Source organism: Falco peregrinus, chromosome 3, assembly GCF_023634155.1.
Source record: "Falco peregrinus isolate bFalPer1 chromosome 3, bFalPer1.pri, whole genome shotgun sequence".
Taxonomy (NCBI): Eukaryota; Metazoa; Chordata; class Aves; order Falconiformes; family Falconidae; genus Falco; species Falco peregrinus.
This window is the reverse complement of record NC_073723.1, coordinates 2,585,509-2,607,002: the sequence shown is the minus strand read 5'-3', so window position 1 is coordinate 2,607,002 and position 21,494 is coordinate 2,585,509. Positions and strand designations below refer to the sequence as shown.

The 21,494-nt window shown below is 40.4% G+C and overlaps 1 protein-coding gene across 4 annotated transcripts in view; it reads left to right on the top strand.

The window, feature by feature from the left end:
• Window positions 1-21,494, top strand: part of ZFAT (zinc finger and AT-hook domain containing) — a 145,095-nt gene that overhangs the window by 73,196 nt on the left and 50,405 nt on the right. For all 4 annotated transcript variants that reach the window (XM_055798403.1, XM_027786479.2, XM_055798402.1 and 1 more), the window contains exons 4-6: window positions 10,345-10,518; window positions 18,743-18,893; window positions 19,171-20,636. In XM_055798403.1, the coding sequence (XP_055654378.1) occupies window positions 10,345-10,518; window positions 18,743-18,893; window positions 19,171-20,636 (1,791 nt within the window). The remainder of the gene's footprint in view (window positions 1-10,344; window positions 10,519-18,742; window positions 18,894-19,170; window positions 20,637-21,494) is intronic.

The following is a 21,494-nucleotide window of genomic DNA, read 5'->3' as shown; positions in this document are numbered from 1 at the left end:
GTACATAGTCTGTGAAATAGTACTTCTGCTCGTTTCTTAAACCCGATGCTGCTCGTTCCATTGGGGAATAATAGTTCTGTATTACCTCTTGCATAACGTTTATGATTTAGAAATCTTCATATTTGCATTTAGATTATTCTTATCCTGTCTGAGTTGTAACTAACAGACTAACTAGACTATATGGAAATTGCTTACACATCTGGCCAGGCTTATTCTTCTCAGCAGCTCTGCTGTAACTGTTTTGAGATGGAGGACCAAAACTATAGGTGGTGTTCAGTACACAAAAGCATCCCTGGTTTATACCATGGCATGAATTTTTTTTTTTCTGTTCTGTTCTCTTCTTAATGATTCCTCAGATTATGTTTGATTTTTCTGACTATTGCTGAGTTTTGAACTTACATTTTCAGGGAACTATTTAGAAAGACAGTCAGATCTTTCCTGTTGCTTAAGAGTCAGTTTAGAGCCCATTGCTTTATCGTAAACTTTTTTGTGTATGTGCTTTGTTTTGCGTTTATTGTCACTGTAGGTAGGAGTATGTTTCAGACTAGCACCTGTCTGCATATGTGTTTATGCACGAGATTTTCTAAGCTGTAATTATACCCAGCAAAGATCAAGTCAGTGCTTTAGGGGGAGCCTGTGGAGCCACACAGGGTTAGCTGCATTGCTTCTAGGCCTCGTTGACTGTGTTAACTAGAGCTCTGTCTATAATGGCCATTTAGAAACGTAGCGTGTGGGAGCCTTAATCTCGTTTAATTCCAAGTTATTCTGTCACCAGTTACTGATTATTGAAAGACCTTTCTGTAGCTTCATTGTCCTCAAATGGAGTTGAATCTTAAGTGTATCATACACAGATAGTGGTGTAGCTGACTCAGCACATAGTATTGCAGTTTACACTGGGTATTTATTTTGTGTCTGTGTTTTTGTGTGTTTATAATTTTTAACAAATACTTCAGTTACTTGAGCAGATGTGGTTGATAATAACATTTTCTAGTGTAAACTATCCCTGAGACAAAAACATCTTGAAATCACACTTATTTTGGTGTATGTGAGGAAAAGAGCACTGAAATTTCTATTTCAATGAGATTTCTCTATTACTGAAGTTCTTAGAGCTAAATGGAGAATTTTACTGAGGATCTCTGAACCTTCCAGAGGTACGTTATCTTCTCTTGCATTTCAGACACAGTAGTTAAGAGTGGCTAAAAATCATAAGAAGCTTTGACTGCAAGTTCTTCAGTCGTAGGCATTGACCTCTTGCCTAATACATAAGGGTTGTTTTTTCCCCCATTTTTATCCATGTCTTTCCAACTTGAAAATACTTTTATCTGGTTTTCTAATGCTTCTGAGATTTTTCCGTAGTATATATTTTACTGCTTTCTCATGTTATTTAATTTGTTGCAAAGTTTAGCACTAAATGGACAACGGATTAAAAATCAAGAATGTTTTCACTTTGCACTGGATCTGGCTGGGATGGAGTTAATTTTCTTTGTAGCAGCTCATAGAATCATAGAGTCATTGAGCTTGGAAAAGGCCTTTTAGATCATCAAGTCCAACCATTAACCCAGGACTGCCAAGTCCACCACTAAACCCTATCTCTAAGCACATTTTTTGAATGCTTCCAGGGATGGTGATTCCACCACCTCCCTGGGCGGCCTGTTCCAGTGCTTGACCACCCTTTCAGTGAAGGAATTTTTCCTAATAACCAATCTAAACCTCCCCTGGGGCAACTTGGGTTCATTTTCTCTTGTCCTGTTGGCTGTTACCTGGGAGAAGAGACCGAATCCCACCTGCCTACAGCCCCCTGTCAGGTAGCTGTAAGGAACAATAAGGTCCCCCCTGAGCCTCCTTTTCTCCAGGCTGAACAACCGCAGTTCCCTCAGCTTCTCCTCAGGAGACTTGTGCTCCAGACCCTGCACCAGCTTTGCTGCTCTTCTCTGGCACACGCTCCAGCACCTCAATTTCTTTGTTGAAGTGAGGGCCCCAAAACTGAACACAGTATTCGAGGTGTGGCCTCACCAGTGCCGAGTACAGGGGGACATTTACTGCCCCAGTCCTGCTGGCCACACTGTCTCTGATACAGGCCAGGATGCCATTGGCCTCCTTGGCCACGTGGGCATCCGAGTGCAGGACCTTGGCACTTCTGCTTGTTGAATTTCATACAGTTGGCATTGGCCCATCAGTCCAGCCAGTCCAGGTCCCTCTGCAGAGCCTTCCGACCCTCAAGCAGATCAACACTCCTGTCCAGCTTGGTGTTGTCTGCAAATGTCCTGAGGGTGTGCACTCAATGCCCTTGTCCAGATCATTGATAAAGACATTAACCAGGACTGCCCCAGTACTGAGCCCTGGGGCACACCACTTGTGACCGGCCACCAGCTGGTTGTAACTCCATCCACCACCCCTCTTTGGGCTCGGCCATCCAGCCAGGTTTTAACCCAGCACAGAGCACACCCATCCGAGCCATGAGCTGCCAGTGTCTCCAGGAGATGCTGTGGGAGATGGTGTCAAAGGCTTTACTGAGGTCCAGGTCGACAACATCCACAGCCTTTCCCTCATCCAGGAAGTGGGTCACCTTGTCATAGGAGGAGATCAGGTTTGTCAAGAAGGACTTGCTTTTCATAAACTCACGCTGGCTGGGCCTGAAACCCTGGCTGTCCTGTATGTGCCATGTGATGATGCTCAGGATGATCTGCTCCATAACCTTCCCTGGCACTGAGGTCAGGCTGACAGGCCTGTAGTTCCCCAGATCCTCCTTCCAACCCTTCTCGTAGATGGGCATCACATTGGCTGACCTCCAGCCTCTGGGGCCTCTCCAGTTAGCTAAGACTGCTGATAAATGATGGAGAGCAACTTGGTGAGCTCTTCTGTCAGCTCCCTCAGTATGCTCAGGTGGATCCCGTCTGGCCCCATTGACTTGTGCATGTCTAAGTGGAGCAGCAGGTCACTAATTGTTCCCTCCTGGACTGTGGGGACTTCATTCTGCTCCTCCCTGTCCCTGTCCTCAAACACAGGGGGCTGAGTACCCTGACAGTAACTGGTACTGCTATTAAAGACTGAGACAAAGAAGGCATCAGGACCTCAGCCTTTTCCTCATCCTTTGTGGGAATGTTCCCCACCACAATCAATTAACAGATGGAGATTATCCTTGGCCCTCCTTTTGTTTCTAATGTATTTGTAAAAACATTTTTGTTCTTTTATGGCAGTAGCCAGCTTAAGTTCTAGCTGGGCTTTCACCTTTCTAATTTTCTCCCTGCATAACTAATGACATCCTTATAGTCCTCTTAGAGTTGCTTGCCCCTTCTTCCAAAGGTAGTAAATTCTTTTTTTTCCCTGAATTCTCTTTTTTTTCCCCTGATGTGGTGTTTTTGATTTGTGACCAAAATAATGCTGATGACACACTAATTTTTAGTGGTTGCTAAAGTATGCTAAACATATAAATAATGGAAAAATATATTGATATTCCATGTGATATTCTTTATTGAGAGAAAAATAATACATGATTTGAGCTGCAGATACAGTATTAGGAAAGGTTTCCAATTGATAAAATGTTTTGCTGCCTTTTATAGATCCACAAAGGGAGTGTTGAAATCCTTATCAAATTGGACATTTAAACTTAAAATGAATAAATCACTACAGAACTCTATTGAACCTGCAGTATATATTGGTCAGAGGTAAAACTGGTGGATATAACAGGCCTTTGCTGCTCTCTGCTTGCGTGATCAGTGATCCACACTGACCTCCCAGAGGTCGGAATCTCGTTGATAGTTCTCCCACTCTTTCAGGAGTCACCAAGCCTTACTGGTTACTGACATCTTCTGTGCATCGAATTAAATCGTTTGATGCATAATGACCACCTTCTGAGCCAATTCACTAAAACAGCACGAAAAAAGTGTTACTTTTTTGCACCTGCGGCGGGCTGGCCATGCCGGAGGGCAGGTGCCCCCCTGCCCGCTCTGTCCCTGCCCTCCTCAGCCGGGCAGGGGGCAGAGAATGTAACGACAGGCCCGTGGGTCGGGGTGGGGGCAGGGAGAGATCGCTCCCCAGTGACCGTCACAGGCACAACCCAGGTCTGCCCCGGGGAAAGTCAGAGCGGGCCAGTGAGAAATAAACCCGACCCTCGAAGCACCTTCCGCAGCGCTCCCTTCTCCCCGGGCGCAGCTCGGCTCCTGCCCGTCCCTGCCCCCTCCCAGCAGCAGCACAGGGCTATGGGCACTGAGGGCCGCGCTCAGCTTCTCGCTCCTTGTCTCCCCCGCTCCTCGTTCCTCTCTTTCCCTGCCGCAGCGTGTCCCCCCCGCGGGCGCAGCCCCCCCGGCCCAGCCGGCCCCAGCCCCCCCGCCCCCGGGGGCACAGGCCCTGCCCCAGCCCGGCCCCAGCCCGGGCTCCTCCCCGCGGGGCCACAGGCCCTGCCCGGAGCTGCCCCAGCGCCGCTGCCCGCGGGTCACAGCCCCCTGCGGGCACCCCCTGCCCCGGGGGGGGCCCTGCCCGGGCTGCGGGGGGGGAGCTGCTCCCCCGGGGGCTCCGCGGGCCGGGGGCGCCGCGGGCTGGGGGGGAATCTCTGCGCCGGGCCGGGAGCGGCTCCGGCCCCTCCGGCGCTGCCCGGGGGCTGCAGGGCCGCGGCTCCCACACAGCTCGCTCCTCTCCCGCTGCAAGTTGCTGTGCGGGTTGTTCCCGCTTCTTCAATACGTTCTCTCAGAGGCGCTGCCGCCGGCGCTGATGGGCTCGGCCTGGGCCGCCGGCGGGGCCGTCCTGCAGCGTGTCCATCCTGCAGCGGGGCCATCCCAGCCGTCCGTCCATCCCAGCCGTGCGTCCATCCCAGCGGCGGGGCCATCCCAGCCGTGTGTCCATCCCAGCGGCGGGGCCATCTCACGGTGGCAGGAACTGACCCCGTGTGACACAGGGGAAGCTTCTGGCACCTTCTCACAGAAGCCCCCCCTGTACCACACCCCCTAACTACTACCCCGCAACTACCAAAACCTTGCCATGCAAACCCAATACAGCACAGAATTAAAATATGTCTGTTGTGCTTACAAATCCTAATTGTACATGCTCTCTTCAGGAGGGGGCAAATTTGCTTAGGAAAGTTGCTGTGATTCAAGCAGAGCTGTGTCTACACCTATTTATTTTTATTTGGTTAAAACAAATTAATGTTTTTGACTAATGATTTGGATCTGGCTGGCTGGTGGTGCTGCCATCCATTCTCTTTATTGGAAGACAAAACTGGAGGTGTTGAGGTTGCTCCTGAACAGCCATGTGTCTTTACTGTGTCTGCCCCCAGCCAGAAAACGGGGCTGCTTCAGCCTCTGCCGCTGGGGCGGGATGGGTTCAAGGCTTTTGGCTGTTGCTGGATTGAAGCAGTTCCCCAGCAGCTGCCTCTAAGGTCAGTTGTTTTGGGAGGCAGGCAACAGGTAATTATTTTAACCACCATCCCTCTCCCACACCACAGCATAGCTGAATCGCTGACAGATAGAAGGGAGGACATTTGATGCCTGGGGAATGGGATTTGGGTGGAAGACAGATTACAGCAGTGGACAGGTTCTCTTCTCTGGAGTGAACCATTCATTCCTACTGAATTGGGAGCCTGCATAATTCTTAAAGTTGGCACTTTTGGCCTTAGTTTAAAATGGTTTTGCCATTCAGTTAGATTCTGATTTGACTGAATTCTTTCTGTGAGTTGTATGTCAGTTTGTGCAGGAGAACCGATTTCATGCGTTCATTTTGAATGGCCAGTTTACTTTTTTTTCCAAGCTGCTCTCTTGCTACTATGAAATACCGACATCTTGTAGGGTATAAAAAAATAGTAATTTGAATGAATGGTAGTTTAAAAACGTGCCAGTTGAGGATGTGTAGCTGTGCCTGCAGAAAGTTGTGCATCCAGTTATGAATGTAGAGAGCAATACCTTCAATTAATGACTGAAATAAAATCATGGGACAGATGAACAATCCAGTTTGACAGAAGTCTGCAAGCAGTGATTGATTCAGAGTTGACAGTAGCTTTACTTGTCAACACAGACATAACCATTTCTTAGATGTGTTAGAAGGCACAAGGCATGGTGCTGTATTTCTTGCACAAACAGAAACAGGCATTTAAAATGCCTGTAGCTAGATAGGGGAGGTCAGTTTATTTGTCTGTTGAATCAAAGTCAGCTGACAAAGTGCTAAACTGACTGCTTAGCAAGGGAGATGCAAAGTGAGGCAGTTTGTGTAAATAAATCTGTTTAGGAGCAAGCATTACTGCTTGGAGAAACTTTGCTTATCTATGCTAAATTGCATATACTCAATTTTCTGATAAACCGTCTTACAAATCACTTGTGGGTGTTCCTTTATAATTCAACAAGAATTGTTACATTGTACAGGTTGTCCTAGCTGTGAGAGGCAAAACACTTTGACAATTTTTTTCCAAGAAGACAACTAAATTACTCATGATATGCTACCATATTATGGAAAGACAGTCTGAGCCCTGTGGTCAAAGTTGAAGCTCTTGTTTTTCATTAAAATGTGCTTTTGTCTCCCTCTTAATCCTTCCTTAAAGCACACCTTCTAGTTCAGGGTTTTTTGGTATAGAGAGAGTTCAGGAAGAAAGCAGCTGTCATTGGGAGTTAAGATTTTTTTTTGTTTGGTGATTCGCTGGGGAACGTTGGTTCTGGCTTTTTTTTTAAGTCTCTTTCAGGTACACATAGACTATGAAATAGTTATGTTTGTAGCAAAAAGTATTGGCAATGTGTGCAGCCCCAGCTCCTTACCAACAAACAGTTTCTGGAAGATGCTTGTTCCTTCTCCAGAAGGGGAAGAATGGGGCTACTGTCATCAATGTCCATCAGATTAGTGAATAAATTTTCACATTTAAGTGTCAAAACTTGAGTTGACCACTCGGTAGAGAGGAGACAATTTTTTAATTTTTTTTTTATCATGTGAGTGTTGAGAAGGTTCATACAACTATTCAGTGCTAATTGAAGATGTATGATCAGCAAATAAGTTGAATTTTCTCACTTGCCTGTTTTTGGCCAATATATGTATGGTGGGGTTTTTTTCCTATTAATGTAATTTGCATGGCACTCAATACCTTCCTTGCATCTTTGCAGACGCTGAGTGTAGTCCTCCTGTTAGCTGCTGGATGTTCTCAGCTCGTATTGAGAAGATGGAAATTGAGATTCAGTCCTTTGTTTGAAGTACTTACCAGCTTTGGGGTTTTAAAGAAAATATTTTCACATGGGTATAATCTTCATATTTATGCTTAGCATCCATGTACAAGTTTTCTATGAATATGCAATAGCAACTTTGTAGTAAAGAAATATTTTTATTTTGCATTTCTGTATATTATTTTAAAATCTTTTTGAATAGCATTTTTGGATGTCTGTTTAGAAAGCAGGGTGTCACAGTGAACTGTATTTATTGTAACATGTCTGTTCTTTTCTAGAGCTCTTATCTTTGGTTGAAGCAAAGGAACTAGCAAACTGATCTGCCTGATAGAGGCACATTATGAAAGAAAACCAGCATGAAGCATTTGTTAGCTTGTGACTATGGTAGTAGTTAATCATTAGTGTGGATCACTAACAAACTCAAGTCTGTGTTTTGTCCTTTTCTTCCTCTTCTTCCTCTTCTTCTTTTCTTCCTTTTCTTCCGTTTCTAGTAGAATTCCAGTATTCAAAATTGATGGAGTTAACAGGTTAACGTGAAGAGCATGAAAAGGCAATAAAATGGCTTTGTTGTTTGGTTTCAACTACTTTAGTTCCTCATAAAACTGACTAACTCTTACTTTGTCATAGTTAGAAAGGAGAATTTAGGAGTAGGGTGCTTGGATTCTGTTTGTATGCCTACTAGGAATTCATTGTGTGATCCCAAAGAAAATGGAAAAAATTCTGTTGTCCTTATCACAGCTTTCCTTTCAATCTATAGTTCTGGATTTCTTTTAGCTAAAACATGCAAAAAATGACTTGGAGTTTTGTCCACAGGTATATAAAATCTTAACTCCCCCAACAGTATCACTAACTCTTGCTGTCCACTGAACAAAACCAGAGTAATAAACCCAGTTAATATTTGTATTTGTTATGTAGCAGTACGTGAAGCAGCCTCAGGGAAACACAATTTAATGAAAAGTTCACATTCTTTGTGTATTCTGATTCTTTGTGAGCAGACTTTCTTCTGTTGTCTGACCTGGTCCTGCTGTGAAATATGTGATGATTCATTGTATTGTTGATAATAAACTAACAGAGGCTGTTTATTGAGGCAATGTGGAAAAATGTGTTTGTTTCCCCCCATGCTCCTTCATCATGCCAAAAGAAAACACTGCAGAAGCAGTTTCTTGTCGAAGGGGATATTTCCTTATATTCAAATATCCCTTTAAAGTATTGCAGAAAAGTGTCGGTGTTACAATTATATAGTTTCAATATCAGTCAGTAATTTACAACTATATTAAGGAGTTAAGTGGGGATGGGATGAGAACCTTCATACCTATAAAGTAGCAATATTTTCCAAAATAATAGAAATTGAATGAGGAAAAGGTAGTTGAGAAGAGGTATATATCAAGGAATTTCTCTAACAAAATTGAAAAAATCATTAGCAGGTACTGAAAAGCAGGGGCAGGGCTCTCAAGATAATTTTGTATCATCTAGAAATGGGAAGCTGGGGCAAAAACATTGCTAATGACTCCGTAGCAAGATAGCTTGCTAACAGTGTGCGAACTCAGTTTGCTCTGTGATTGTTGCTCATGCTTGGTATTGTAAATATGAATTTCAAATGTACAGATTAGCATCAAGTCATTAATCGTTGTTAGTATACATACTTCTGCCTCAATATGCCTGAGAAATCTAAACTAATTCCTACATACCTTGTTTCCTTCTGGGTTTGTATCTGGTGAAGAGCTTGCAGTTTATCCAGGTGGTAATTACATGATCAGTCCTAACTATGCTACTCTAGTTTGTGCTTGTGTCCTTCATTTTTTTAAGGAACAGACAGTACTCTTTAGCCCTTTGTTTCATTAAGGGTAAGACCATGGGAACAGTCTTGTTTGAATCTCAGATGAATATTAACAAAATATTACTGAAATTAAACCACAGCCATTTCCATATAGCATGTCTTTCCACTGTTTTGCTATTTGCATGTCATAAACTCTAGACACACTACAGCTTTGCTGTTACCATTTTTAATTTATATATTTTTCCCTATCTCAGTAGAGCAGCTACAGCACATTATGAATATACATTGAATGACTTACTCTGGAGATCATGTCAGCTACTTTCAATTCAGAGGAAACCAAAAACAAACAAACAAAAAACCAAAACAGACAAAAAAACCCCCAACAACAACAAAAAAATTCACTGGGTTCATTTATAGTTTTCTTCCATTGGTTTTTGCTCTCCATACTCAATACCTCTGGAACATTTGCATGCCTTAATTTGCCAAGTTTGTTTTCTCTAGTCTGCATCTTCTACCACTTCATCTAAGATAAAGAAATTTTGTTGGTATAAACTTACAGGCCTCTGTTTTTATTCTTTATGCTGCTAATTCTTTATATACAAGCATTTTTATTATTTCATTTTTAGAATTTCAGTGAGGAATTCCTCATTTGCTTTAAGAAAGAAATAGCTTCTCGGAACAACTTAGCTGATCAGTGATTTTTCATTCTAACTTCTATTGCATTGCTTTCTAGTTAACAGGTCCAAAAGTTAACCAACTTAAGAGACTGAAGACACTCTGAACAGCAGCAGTTAGGGAATGACTTAGAAGTGCAGGCCTTCAAAATGAAGAGTTATGTGTCAGGAGACAGTTTGAACCAAAGTACTATTTTGAATTTTAATTACTGAATCAATTCTGTGAAAGAAAATTGTGTTTCTGGCTATTGATTCACAGTAACAGTGGGTGAAAAAAGCCTAATCCAGAGAGGCTGTTTGAAGACTTTCCATTAAATAAGATAGATAATGAATCCAGTACTAGAAGAAATAATCCTGAAGTCATCAGAACAATTACATATGGAAAGGAGAAAAATAATTTTTCATTGATAGTGAAATCATAAGAAATTCTACAAAGTTTGTAGAATTTTCAATAAGATCCACAATAATATTAAGATAATTTAGAAACACAAATGTTTCTGAGGGTCCAGAAACGCTCAGAAAACTTTGAAAAGTTTTAAATTTTTTGTCTGGATTTTCTGTTTGTGTAAGTATCACACTGCTTTTATTAAATAGAGGGAAAATACTCCCTTTTAGGGATTTGTCCAGCACGTCTTGTTATGATTACATGTATTTCTTTCTAGAGTAGCATTAATTTCTTCTAATTCTTTCTTGTGGTGGTAGTGACTGTGTTACCCCATTTCTTTTGTACATAGTTACATTCTTTTTGATGTTTACTCTTTAGGTAATGATTCTGACGTTGACCTTGACAGGAAGGAAGATGAGCGAGAAAAAACTCCAAAGAGGTCCAGAGCTCAGAAAACAGAGAAAACACCATCAACTAAGGAGACTGAACAAGTTTCAGGAGCTAAAAATCCTATTATAAGTGTGGTTTTGACAGCCCATGAAGCTATTCCAGGTAATCAGAATCACCGATTATATAATCAAATTTGGTTTTGCCCATGCTAACACTGTATAAAATAGTCACTGGTCTAAGACTTAACTGCTTGGGGTATTTATTAGCTGAAAAGTATTTAGTATGATTTGATTAACTTGATACAGAATCTCTGTATCTGACAGCTGTATAATTTTAGAACTGCCGGCACATTTCTTCATAGGTATGACAAATGCTGGACCTGGATGTAGTTATCTGCACTAACATCAGTTATGTTTAGTCTGTGAATAGTTTTAAAGAAGAAAATGAAAAATACAGTGTCCAAAGGACAGGAAAGTATTTTTCCCCTGTAATATCTTTATTACAGCCCTTGATTTTTGTATATATTTATGATAAATGTAAATTTGTTTATGAAAACACACACAGCTTAGTATATATATAACTTTAATATTTCTGTATACAAATAATTTGGCAGAAAATTTGTATATATATTTGCAAATCAAATAAAGTCTCTATATAAGGATTAAAATATTCTTAATCCTTAAATTTCTATAGTACCTTTTCATCAAAGGATTTTGGAATAATTTCAAACTATTTATTTTAAAATTAGACGTGCATTTGCCTGTTTATATAAACCATTCACTCACCTGACTGACAGGATCCCTTTTTAACAGTTCTGTGCATTATTTTCAGCTTTGCAGTTTTATTGTTCTCCTTTTCATTATTGCTAACGTTTCTGAGTATTTCTTCTGCTTACAGCTCTCAGAACAACTACAATGTTTATATTTATTTTATTGTTGTAGTTTGGAAGTTAGCTGAATTTTTTTGTGTTGTTCGATATCTTTTGATGTTGAGATCTGTGATATGCTTTGACTTTTTGGTAAATGCAGAATTTGCTTTTGTTTGCTAAAGTTTGCTAAAATTCATTTCTAATTACAATGGTAAGAGGAAACTGGATGAGCTCACCTGCTAATAGCCTGTGTGCTTAGAAGGTAAGTGAAAAACACCTTCACATTCACTGTTTGAGAAACATCACACAGGGTTTTGGACTTCAGCTGAGCTGTTAAAAATTTGTCTTGCGATATTGTAAATACAGTGGAAAGTGGAAGAGGACTGGTGAGCACTTGAAGTGTGGGGACCCAGCTTCAGGGTGGTTTGAGGTCTGCGCCATTTCATTTCACTAACTGCAGGCCCCTTTCTCTTGTGTGATGTAACCCTGGGCTCTTTCCTAGCTGTTGCTAGACACTCATTTTCCTGCTGTGTCTCCCACCTCTTTTGCCTCTTTCCCCCTGCATGTAGCTTTTTCCCCATCCTGGTGCCCATTCCCCTCACTGCCATATGTGATGCTGCCTTCTTGTCCTCCTTTGTATGGGCGAACGTGAGCGTGCAATGGCTGGTTAAGGGGCTCATGAAGGTGTTAGTAAATGGATTCATATAGGTGTTCGTATGGATTTATGCACTGATCCTCCCTTCCTCAAGGCTTTTGGGAAGACCTGTAATTGGGGTCTCCTCTCTCTAGTTGCTGAATTTTATAAACCTTGTAAGAATCTTTCTCTTTGAGATCTTTAAATTTCTGGCGAGGATAGGAGAATTTTCAAGAGAGGAAGGAGAGACATGGTAGACAGTGCAATCAAAGACCCATTTTCTTAGGAAACAAACCTAAAGAGGTAAATGAAATAATAGTAAATACAGATATTGAAGAAAATGTAGTAAGCATGTGATGTGGTAGAGGAGGGTGCCTACAGAGCATTGACAACAGCTTTTTGACACATGGTGGAGGATCCCAGTATGTTGGTATGAGATGGTAAAAGACCTTGTTGGAGCTGGTAGTTTGGAGAGTGCTGCGACAGTGAGGCAGTGGCACAGGTGCCCCATCCCTGGCAGTGCTCAAGGCCAGGCTGGACGGGGCTTGGAGCAACCTGGTCTGGTGGAAGGTGTCCCTGCCCATGGCAGGGGGGTGGGAACTGGATGATCTTTAAGGTCCCTTACAACCCAAACCGTTCTATGATTCTGTAACAAGAGGCACCCAAAGATGTTGAAGAGAGGGAATGCTGTGTTCGTGAACACGTATGTCAGGTACCAGATTAAACACAGTACATATTTTTGTAAGCATTGGAATTAAGAATGAGAGCGAAGAACTACAATTATATGCACAGCTAAAATTACTTTGTTTTGAATGGCAGATACTTTTGTTCATAGTCTATTTTTAAGAACCAGCGAATAAACTCTGCCAAATATTCAGTCTTCTGCTTTTTTATGTATTTTATTTCCCATGTTTAAATTCTGTAATACCATCAAGGCTTCCAAAACCAATTTATTATTCATGCTCAATTAGGTTGAATCAGGGGAGATTCTACTCTGAACATTTAAATTGGTTTTCTGTGTGTCTTGTAATATTTTAAAGACTCAGATTGTTACTTGGAGAGTTCTTTTAAGTTCCTGTGAAGACAGTCAATGGTACCATTCTTGCTTTTTGTGGTAGAGCTCAAGATACGCAGAAATTGTGTGAAATATTTAAAACATTGATGCTGATTGTTTTTTGGTTTCTAAAGGAGTTGGATTTTTTTCCCCTACAAGTTCTTAATATAACACTCAGCCAGTTTTTCTCTCCCTGATTTCCACTGAGGAACCACCACGTGTAAAAGGCCAGTGTTCCCCTGCTACTATACCCAAGTATGAACACTTGGTGCCCTCCCCCATTGAGATTTTTAGGAAGCAGGGAAAATTGGATACTGTTATTTTGCTTACTATTTTGGGACTGACTTAGTGTAACTGGTAACAGTCTTTTCTGTTTAAGATTACTTTTTTTGTAGCTTACGGAACGATGGTTGTGGGTTTATGACACATCTGAGTGGATTTAATATCAGACTGTTGCCAAGGGAACTTTCCTGCTTCTTTCTGATTTCACGGTTCACTTCCCCTTTCGTGTACCAGCACTAGTGCTTGTGTCAGCCTGTGAAACTGGTTCAAAAACCTGCTAAAATATATACACATACATATGCATACACACACACATACACATTTTCTTTGTCATAATTTGTTTTCTACCAGTTTTGCTTACTGAAATGACTCACATTGGGGCCATGCAAGTTTCAAAAGTGGGAAGAGGGAAAGTAGTGACCAAATGAGTATCTCAGGAGAAAGGAGGAGGATCAGGGTATTCCTTTTTAAAGCAGCAGGGACAGTAAGTATAGGCTGCTGTCACGCCCCTTGCCCCAGCCCCTGGCCACACATTCCTGTTCTTTGGATCGTTTTGCCTGTTTATGCAGTTGTGTGGTAAAGCCCACCAAAAAACTAATTATGTATTTGCAAAAGGAGGGACATGGTGCTGATCTTAGCCAGATCCCTTCTCTGATCCTCTTGATCTTTGTAAACTCCTGTGCTGGCATTTCTAAGGCATCACGAATGTGTAGTTGATGGAGGGCTAGAGAAAAGCTAACCTTGTTGATGTTGTGGAATTAAGCAAGGTTTGGAAAATTAGAGCTTTTCCCTCTGAATGTGAGCAGGTATCTGTGTTACCGTGGGGTTACAGATGGATTTAGCTCAGCCAATCTAATGTCCAGCTCTGTTGAAAGGGATAGTAATCTTCATTCCTATAGGCACAGGCCTATGTTTCTATTTCTTTGTCCGAGTTAAAGTGTGTTTAACCTCATGGTGAGCTAGCCTATAAAAATATTAAGAGGGTGTTTTGCCTTTTTTTAAGCTTTATTTTGGGGGTGAGGGGTAGGTTTGCATGGGGAACATTGGGGGGTTATGGCTAGGGTTAGTTTCTGTTGGTTTCACTTTCAGAACTCTCGTACCAGGGGTTGTATGCATTTGAAGCCCATTCCATATGGTATTGTAGAAACTGAAAAAATAGATTCCTTCAAGAAGAGGTTGTAAGAAACAAATATTTACTTCATACCCATAGCAAATTATTGTACCCATGCAGACCAGATTACCTACATTATGAATTTTTTAAAAAACCTTAAGCTACAGTGCTTTTTTTTTTTTCTTTTTAATAAGGGTTCATCTAGTCAGATCAGTTGTCTCTAAAGGTGGCTTGAAGCATCTCTACAGGAAGGATGAAAGAAACTTGCTATGTAAAGCCTCCCAGATTCTGGCAGCCACTGAGCTGGTAGTTGCATCTGGATCATCATATTTAATACATCTCTATTAATTTGTCTAAATCCCTTCTTGAATACTTTTATTTCAGTCTCTGTAACATTGTGCAGTAATTGTTCCATAATTTAATTACACACAGGGTGGAAGTGTACATTCTTTCGTTTTGTTTTAAGAGTGCTGGCTGCTTATTTCTTCAAACCACTTTTTGTTCATGGTTTATGAGATAATGACTATTCACACTTTTTTGACAGTATTGCTAATTTTAGAGGTCTTTCTGATACTCCTCTTGCATTTATCTCTCTTCCAAGCTGTTGCATTTATCTCTCTTCCAAGCTGAAGGTCTCTGAGGTACATATCACTTTTCCAAACAAAATACTTCTGATTTTGTCTTTGTTACTGTTTTCTGGTTCTTCTGTATCCTTTTTTGTTGCCCGTACTTGAAGTTGTAGGAGGTTCATGGAATTCAGTTGGGTTTTAGTAGGAATTTGGTGGTTGTTGTCTCCTGTTTTATTTCTGATCCATTCCTAAGCGTTCCTTCCATTGTGATTACCTTTTAGGGTGTTGATAAGTCTTGGAGAGCTTTGTAGTAAAGGGCAAGCTACTTTTCCAAGGGGCAGACTGTAAGAGATTAGAGGCCATCACTGAGTTTGAGCCAGAGATAAGGCATGCTGGGTAATGCTTATCTGCAGCAGTTGCTGTCAGAATGTCATGAGGAACTCAAATCTTATTACTCTTAAAGCAGATTTATTTAGAACAGATGATATTGACTGAAAAGAGGAAAGCAAAAGGCATAAAATCAGTCTAGTAAACTGAAGTCCATTTTGCATTTAAAATAAAGATAGAATAGTGCTGGAGGAAGGGTTTTAGTGAAAGAAATGATCATTACAGTTAACCTCTTTTTTTCTCCTGATACTTGTGTTCCTGAAATGATTGTCCAGGGAAACAGTTATGAAAGCTTTTATCTTCCTTATTGGCATATGGTATTTTTAATGGAAAACCAGACCTTGTATCCGTTTGCCTTGCTCTTACGCTTCTCCCTAGCCTGTTGAGAGCGTTCTTTCTGGATGTGAGATGTGTGGGTTCACTACTTACTAGGCTGCCTAGAAACCAATTTTCTCACTTTCTGGGCATATGCTTTAGTCATTAGTTTATGGTACAGCAGTGATTGCTGTGGCTACATACTTAGGCAGCATCCCCAGTGGCTGAAGGCATCTAATGTTTCTTAGTGCTTCTGTATCTTCTAAGGGTAGGAAGTAACTACTTAACATGAGGGGACATAATTGCCTACTGTAAGTACTCTGTCAGTATGTTTGAAGACTTGGATCTCCCTCTTTAGGTTTTTGAGTCGTTTGTCTTTATTAACTGCAGAGGGAATTTAGAAGCAGTAATACTAGGATGACCTGGAGTCTGCTATCCATCCAAGCGTGCAAAATACTGGTGAGTTAGTACTTACCTAGTTCACCTAATTTAGGTGATTGAAAAGTTATACTGGTAGCACAAAAGTCTGTTAAACAGTTCAGCAGGAAGTGCTCGAACATCCTGCAAGGCAGAAGGGCACAGAGGAGGTTCAGTGCAGAGCATTACTGAGGATCTGCCTTACATTCCAGAAATGGGAGGTCTGAAGGAGCTGGCCATGCATACAGAGCAGTTCAAGGTCCTTTTTTTTTTAACTGAGTCTTTCTAAATATAGAAGAATTTGCTTCTGTTTTAGAAACGCTGAACTATGGGAACACTAGTCCGGTGTCTAATGTCTGTTTTATCATTTTTCTACTGAAGCCACTGATTGAACCATGTCTCCTGTATATGTAATGACAAGCTCCCGTCTCGCTGGGCTACTACAGCGCAGTTTGGGAGGTGCGGTCCTGCTGGACAGCCTGGCATTTGTGGGAGAGGGAGTGACAGAGGGAATAGGAAGTTAAAATATTCTGATAACATTCGGGTTCAAAACTTGGAAGACCAGTTCTGATCAACTGGCAGAATCTTTAGTACAGAACTGAAAGCATTATTAAAAAACAACAGTCAAAAAAAGCCATTTTTAGATCCAGCCAGTTCAGTGAGTGGCAGAGGTATTACAGTCTGTTTAGTTGCAGTGTTGGCTGACATCCCATCTGATACAAAAGGCTGCAATAGCCTTACACACTTGCAAATGGCCTCTTCTCAAAATATCTCAGTTTCCCACTTTAAATCACTCTGAAGGACCCACAGGATCTCCATCTTTCTCCCTTGTCTATAGCACTGCTTTCCCCCACTTAATATCTTTTAAGTCTTTCACACATGTTGTTGAGTAACCCCCACTTACTTCTGATTTTTCCCATATACTCTACCTGCCTTTTTCCTGAAGCTTTTTGGTGGTCTACAGGCTAAAAGTTTTTTTAGGGAAACTAGATTTAATAATTTGCTAACCAGCTAGTTTTCTTTGGACTTTGTACTCTTTGTGGTTTAGTTTTGTTGTTCTTATAATTGCTGTTTCAGAGACCGCATGTTAATACTGCATATATTTTGTAAATAATATCTTCAGCAACATGCTCTGCAATGGAGCAAGAATTAATTTCATCCTTTTGTTAAAGGAAACGCTCATGCATCATTCTTTGAACTTCTTTCTATTCAGATGTTTCATTTTATATAGAGAATATATGAATAACAGAATCTGTTAAAAATATGTTGAGTATGTTGACTCTGTCTTTTGCTTTCTAGGCTCTCATGTTTCAGGTTTCTGTGATCCTTATTGTAAATGCTTTCCTCTGTCACAAAGCTGTACTGTACTTCCCCCACCCCCACCCCTCCCCCCCGCCTTCTAATCAGGTGAATTGAAATGAGATCAGATACTAATGTAATATCCAGGAAAAAATATAAAGGGAAACTTACCAAATTTCAGTTTTACCTGAAGTTGTTAACTTCACTATTTAATTCAAAGATATTTTCATGTGCGACCTCTCGTGCTTCCCTGTCCCCAGTGTATGATAGAACAGTCTTTAATTACAGGTCCTGTAATATTTTTTTCCTAGGATGGATGGGTGTTCATCTATTACTACATATTCAATGTCTTGTTTTCTTTTTGTTAATTAGTATATGGTGTGTCTCATTTACTATTAATTTTCCATTATCAGACCAGAAAGCAAAATTTATTTTTTCCAAGATTTTTCTATAATACTTGTTAGTAGAACATGAAGATTTCACAAATACGTATATAATTGTAATATTTATATGTGAACAAGTATGTAAATATACAAATACATATAAATTCAACTTTTGAAAATAATGGCATTCCCATTGAACACATGTATAGATGTATTATAGACAGATAAGTTGAAAAGGAGGGGATCAATCAATTATGGGGGCTTGGTTTGGTATGCATCAGGTTTGGGTTTTTTTTTCCAGTGGAAATTAATGTTTATATCAATTTTCATTATGTTCAATGCTAACTACGGATGCCTGACATTAAGTTTTTTTGTCACTGCTCAGAAAGTAAAGAACACCTAGCTAAATAATCTCAAATAGATCACATCTCAAAATATGCTCATTTTTGCCTGTATTGTCTGTAAAGCTTTGAGGGACAGAGTCTGATCTTTGGAAATCCAGTAGAAGGAGTCTCTTTACTCCTGCTTCTGATAGAGATTGAGGAGTGCACATGGAACATATTCTTTTATTCTGAGGGAATGGCAGTATGCCCCGAAATGTAAGCAGTAAAAGATTTAAGGAAAACATATGCAGACTTTTAAATACAGACCAAACAGTATCTTTTCCCCAGCCCTATTTGTGGAACTGATTAAACAGCTTGACTGAAGTTTTCAAGGGATGTGCTATGAGGCAGAAACAGGAAAATTAAAATTTCATTGTCAAAAGATACAGGTTTTTTAAAGGCTGAAGTATTTGGATGCAGTATCTCATAACAGCAGACATCAAGCACCATGAGTAACCCTCAGAATCATTAGTCCTGGCATGTTATTTAAGCAGAGCTGTGGTGTAAGTACTGACATCCTCTGGAAGTGTATCCATCATTTTATGCGCATGAATTTAAGAACAGAAACTAAAATAATTAAAGTAGTGATTACAGAGTTTAATGTTCTGTTTACACTTTTATGTTATAGACAATGCATGTTTTGATATGATATTTTTAATGAGCATTTTTTGTTCTTGCTTTTAGGAGCCACAAAAATTGTTCCCGTTGAGGCTGCTCCGCAAGAAAGTGAACCCACAGCTCCAGAGGCAACAGTTCAAGACCCATCACAACGAAGAGGTTATCAAGAATATGCCATTCAGCAAACCCCATATGAACAGGCAATGAAATCAAGCAGGTGATTTTGAAGTACTTGTATTTGTGTTCATGCAAAATATGAATGAAATGCTTCCCTGTCCATTTTCACGAAACTGAAATATTTTCTGAGCCCTTCAAATAAAGGAACAGCTGAAAATAATCTGTGCATAACTTGTAGAATTTAAAAAGCCTGTGGAGAATACCGTTTTAAAATAAAGTGAATGTTTCTGTCCATTATGAATATCTAGGGAAATTTTGACAAATTATGTCACCAACTTTCAATATTGTAATATATAACTGGTTTTGGGTTTTTTTAGGTTGGGGCCAACTCAACTGAAGATTTTTACCTGTGAATACTGTAACAAGGTGTTCAAATTTAAACACTCCCTCCAAGCACATTTGAGGATTCATACAAATGAAAAACCTTACAAGTGTTCGTATTGCAGTTATGCCAGTGCAATCAAAGCCAACCTCAATGTTCACATGCGGAAACATACAGGGGAGAAGTTCAGCTGTGATTATTGTACGTTCACTTGCCTCAGCAAAGGCCATCTCAAAGTCCACATTGAAAGAGTTCATAAAAAGATTAAGCAGCATTGTCGCTTCTGCAAAAAAAAATACTCTGATGTTAAAAATTTGATCAAGCATATCAAGGAAACACATGACCTTCAAGATAAAAAGGTGAAAGATGTTTTTGATGAGCTTCGCTTGATGACACGAGAGGGCAAAAGACAACTTCTTTATGACTGCCATATTTGTGAACGCAAATTCAAAAATGAACTTGACCGAGACCGTCACATGCTTGTTCATGGTGATGAAAGACCCTTTGCTTGTGAGCTCTGTGGTCACGGAGCCACTAAATACCAAGCCCTTGAGCTTCATGTTCGAAAGCACCCATTTGTGTATGTGTGTTCTGTGTGCCTGAAGAAATTTGTTAGTTCTGTAAGACTCCGTGCTCACATCAAAGATGTGCACGCAGATTTGCAGGAGACTTCTGTTTTTAACAGCTCTATCAATCAGAGTTTCTGCCTGCTTGAACCGGGAGGTGATATCCAGCCAGAAGCCCTTGGTGAACAGCTAGCACAAAGTGCAGATGAATTGACTGTCAGGAGTACTGATGCTATTAACACACCGCAACCATCTGCTTGTAAAGGTGAAACAACAGCTGCAGATATAAACCATAATGGTCAACATAATGGTGACTTAAAAATTGATACAGTTCTTGCCTTAGAATTTGAAAATTCTTTGGTCAAGAATGTAACAGAGACGCTGTGTCAAACAACAGATATAGCAGTCCCAAACATTCAATCCTGTGTCGCGTCAGATTGCTTTCTGCTGAAGAATGATACTTGTCCTGATGAGTTAAAAGTTCCTCCTGGAAATGAAGAGGAAGTTGATCACTGCAGTTCTGTAAATGAGCAGGGTGAAGAAATTCAGCTTTTGCTGTCTGAAGACAGAAGTTTAAATTTGAGTCACAACAATGCAATGACTGAGAACCTTTCAGTCTCTGAAGAGAGAAATCGGTCTGTTCCTTCTAGTGAATCAGAAACAAGCGATCCACCAGTTCAAAATTCTGTAGAAACCACAAACTCCGTGCCAGCACCAGAGGCTGATGCAGCCATCAGCCAACAGGCAGCCTCTTCTCACACAGTTACACCGGACAGTGGGAGCGGAGCTGTTGCCTTTATGCAGATCTTGGAGAGTTTGCAGAAGAGACAAATGAACACAGAGTTGTGTGAGAGGATAAGGAAGGTTTATGGAGACTTAGAATGTGAATATTGTGGTAAGGAGCAGTAGAATTACGTTCTTCTATTGTTTTGTTGGGCTTTTTTTTAACTGTTAGGCAGTGGGACATTTTTTCTTGCTCATCTGCTTTATAGTGTTCAATATATTTGTGTATCTTTGTAGAAGTATTAATTTTGTGGTTCAGTATGGATTCTGGGGTCCAGCAAGATTTATTCTTTGCTGTATAGTGTGAAATGACTCAAATCTTCTCAAAAGACCACATGCAGAGTATAGCAAAGCAATGTTTTGCTAGGTTCAATTTTCTGTTGATATGAAATATGATAGAATTAGATTATTTCTGTCCACATGCCTCTCCTCACCTCATAATTTTCACTGGGGTCAAGCACAGCAAATTGAGGTATGCAATCAGCATTTATCAGTCCATGCTTTAATGCTTAAGCCCTATTATCAGATCAGTATAAAATTCAGAGTCTTTTTCATATAATATGGGAGGATGTATGATGACTTACATTCTGTACAAAATGTATGTATGTACTGGTGTATTTTTGTGACTTGATTTGGACCAGGTTTTTTGAGATGAAAATTGTCATTATGTAGTATCAGGTAAAGACCATTCTGATTGTAATTGGGTTTTTGGATTTATCAAAATGGGAATAATGCACCATTCGCATTTATTCTATTGTAATTTTTTGTGTTTACATAACTGGAAAGGAAATAATTTGGGATTTATCGTGTAGTCTTCATTGCTGAGAAGGGAAAGGAAGCAAAGTTTTAAAGAAAAGTTTGAAACACCATAGCATTGTACATTAGATGAATTTCTATGTACTTTTTGGTGCTATTAGGTCAGAAAGGCTTTTAGGAATGAGTAACACGAAAGGAAGTAAGAAAATTGATT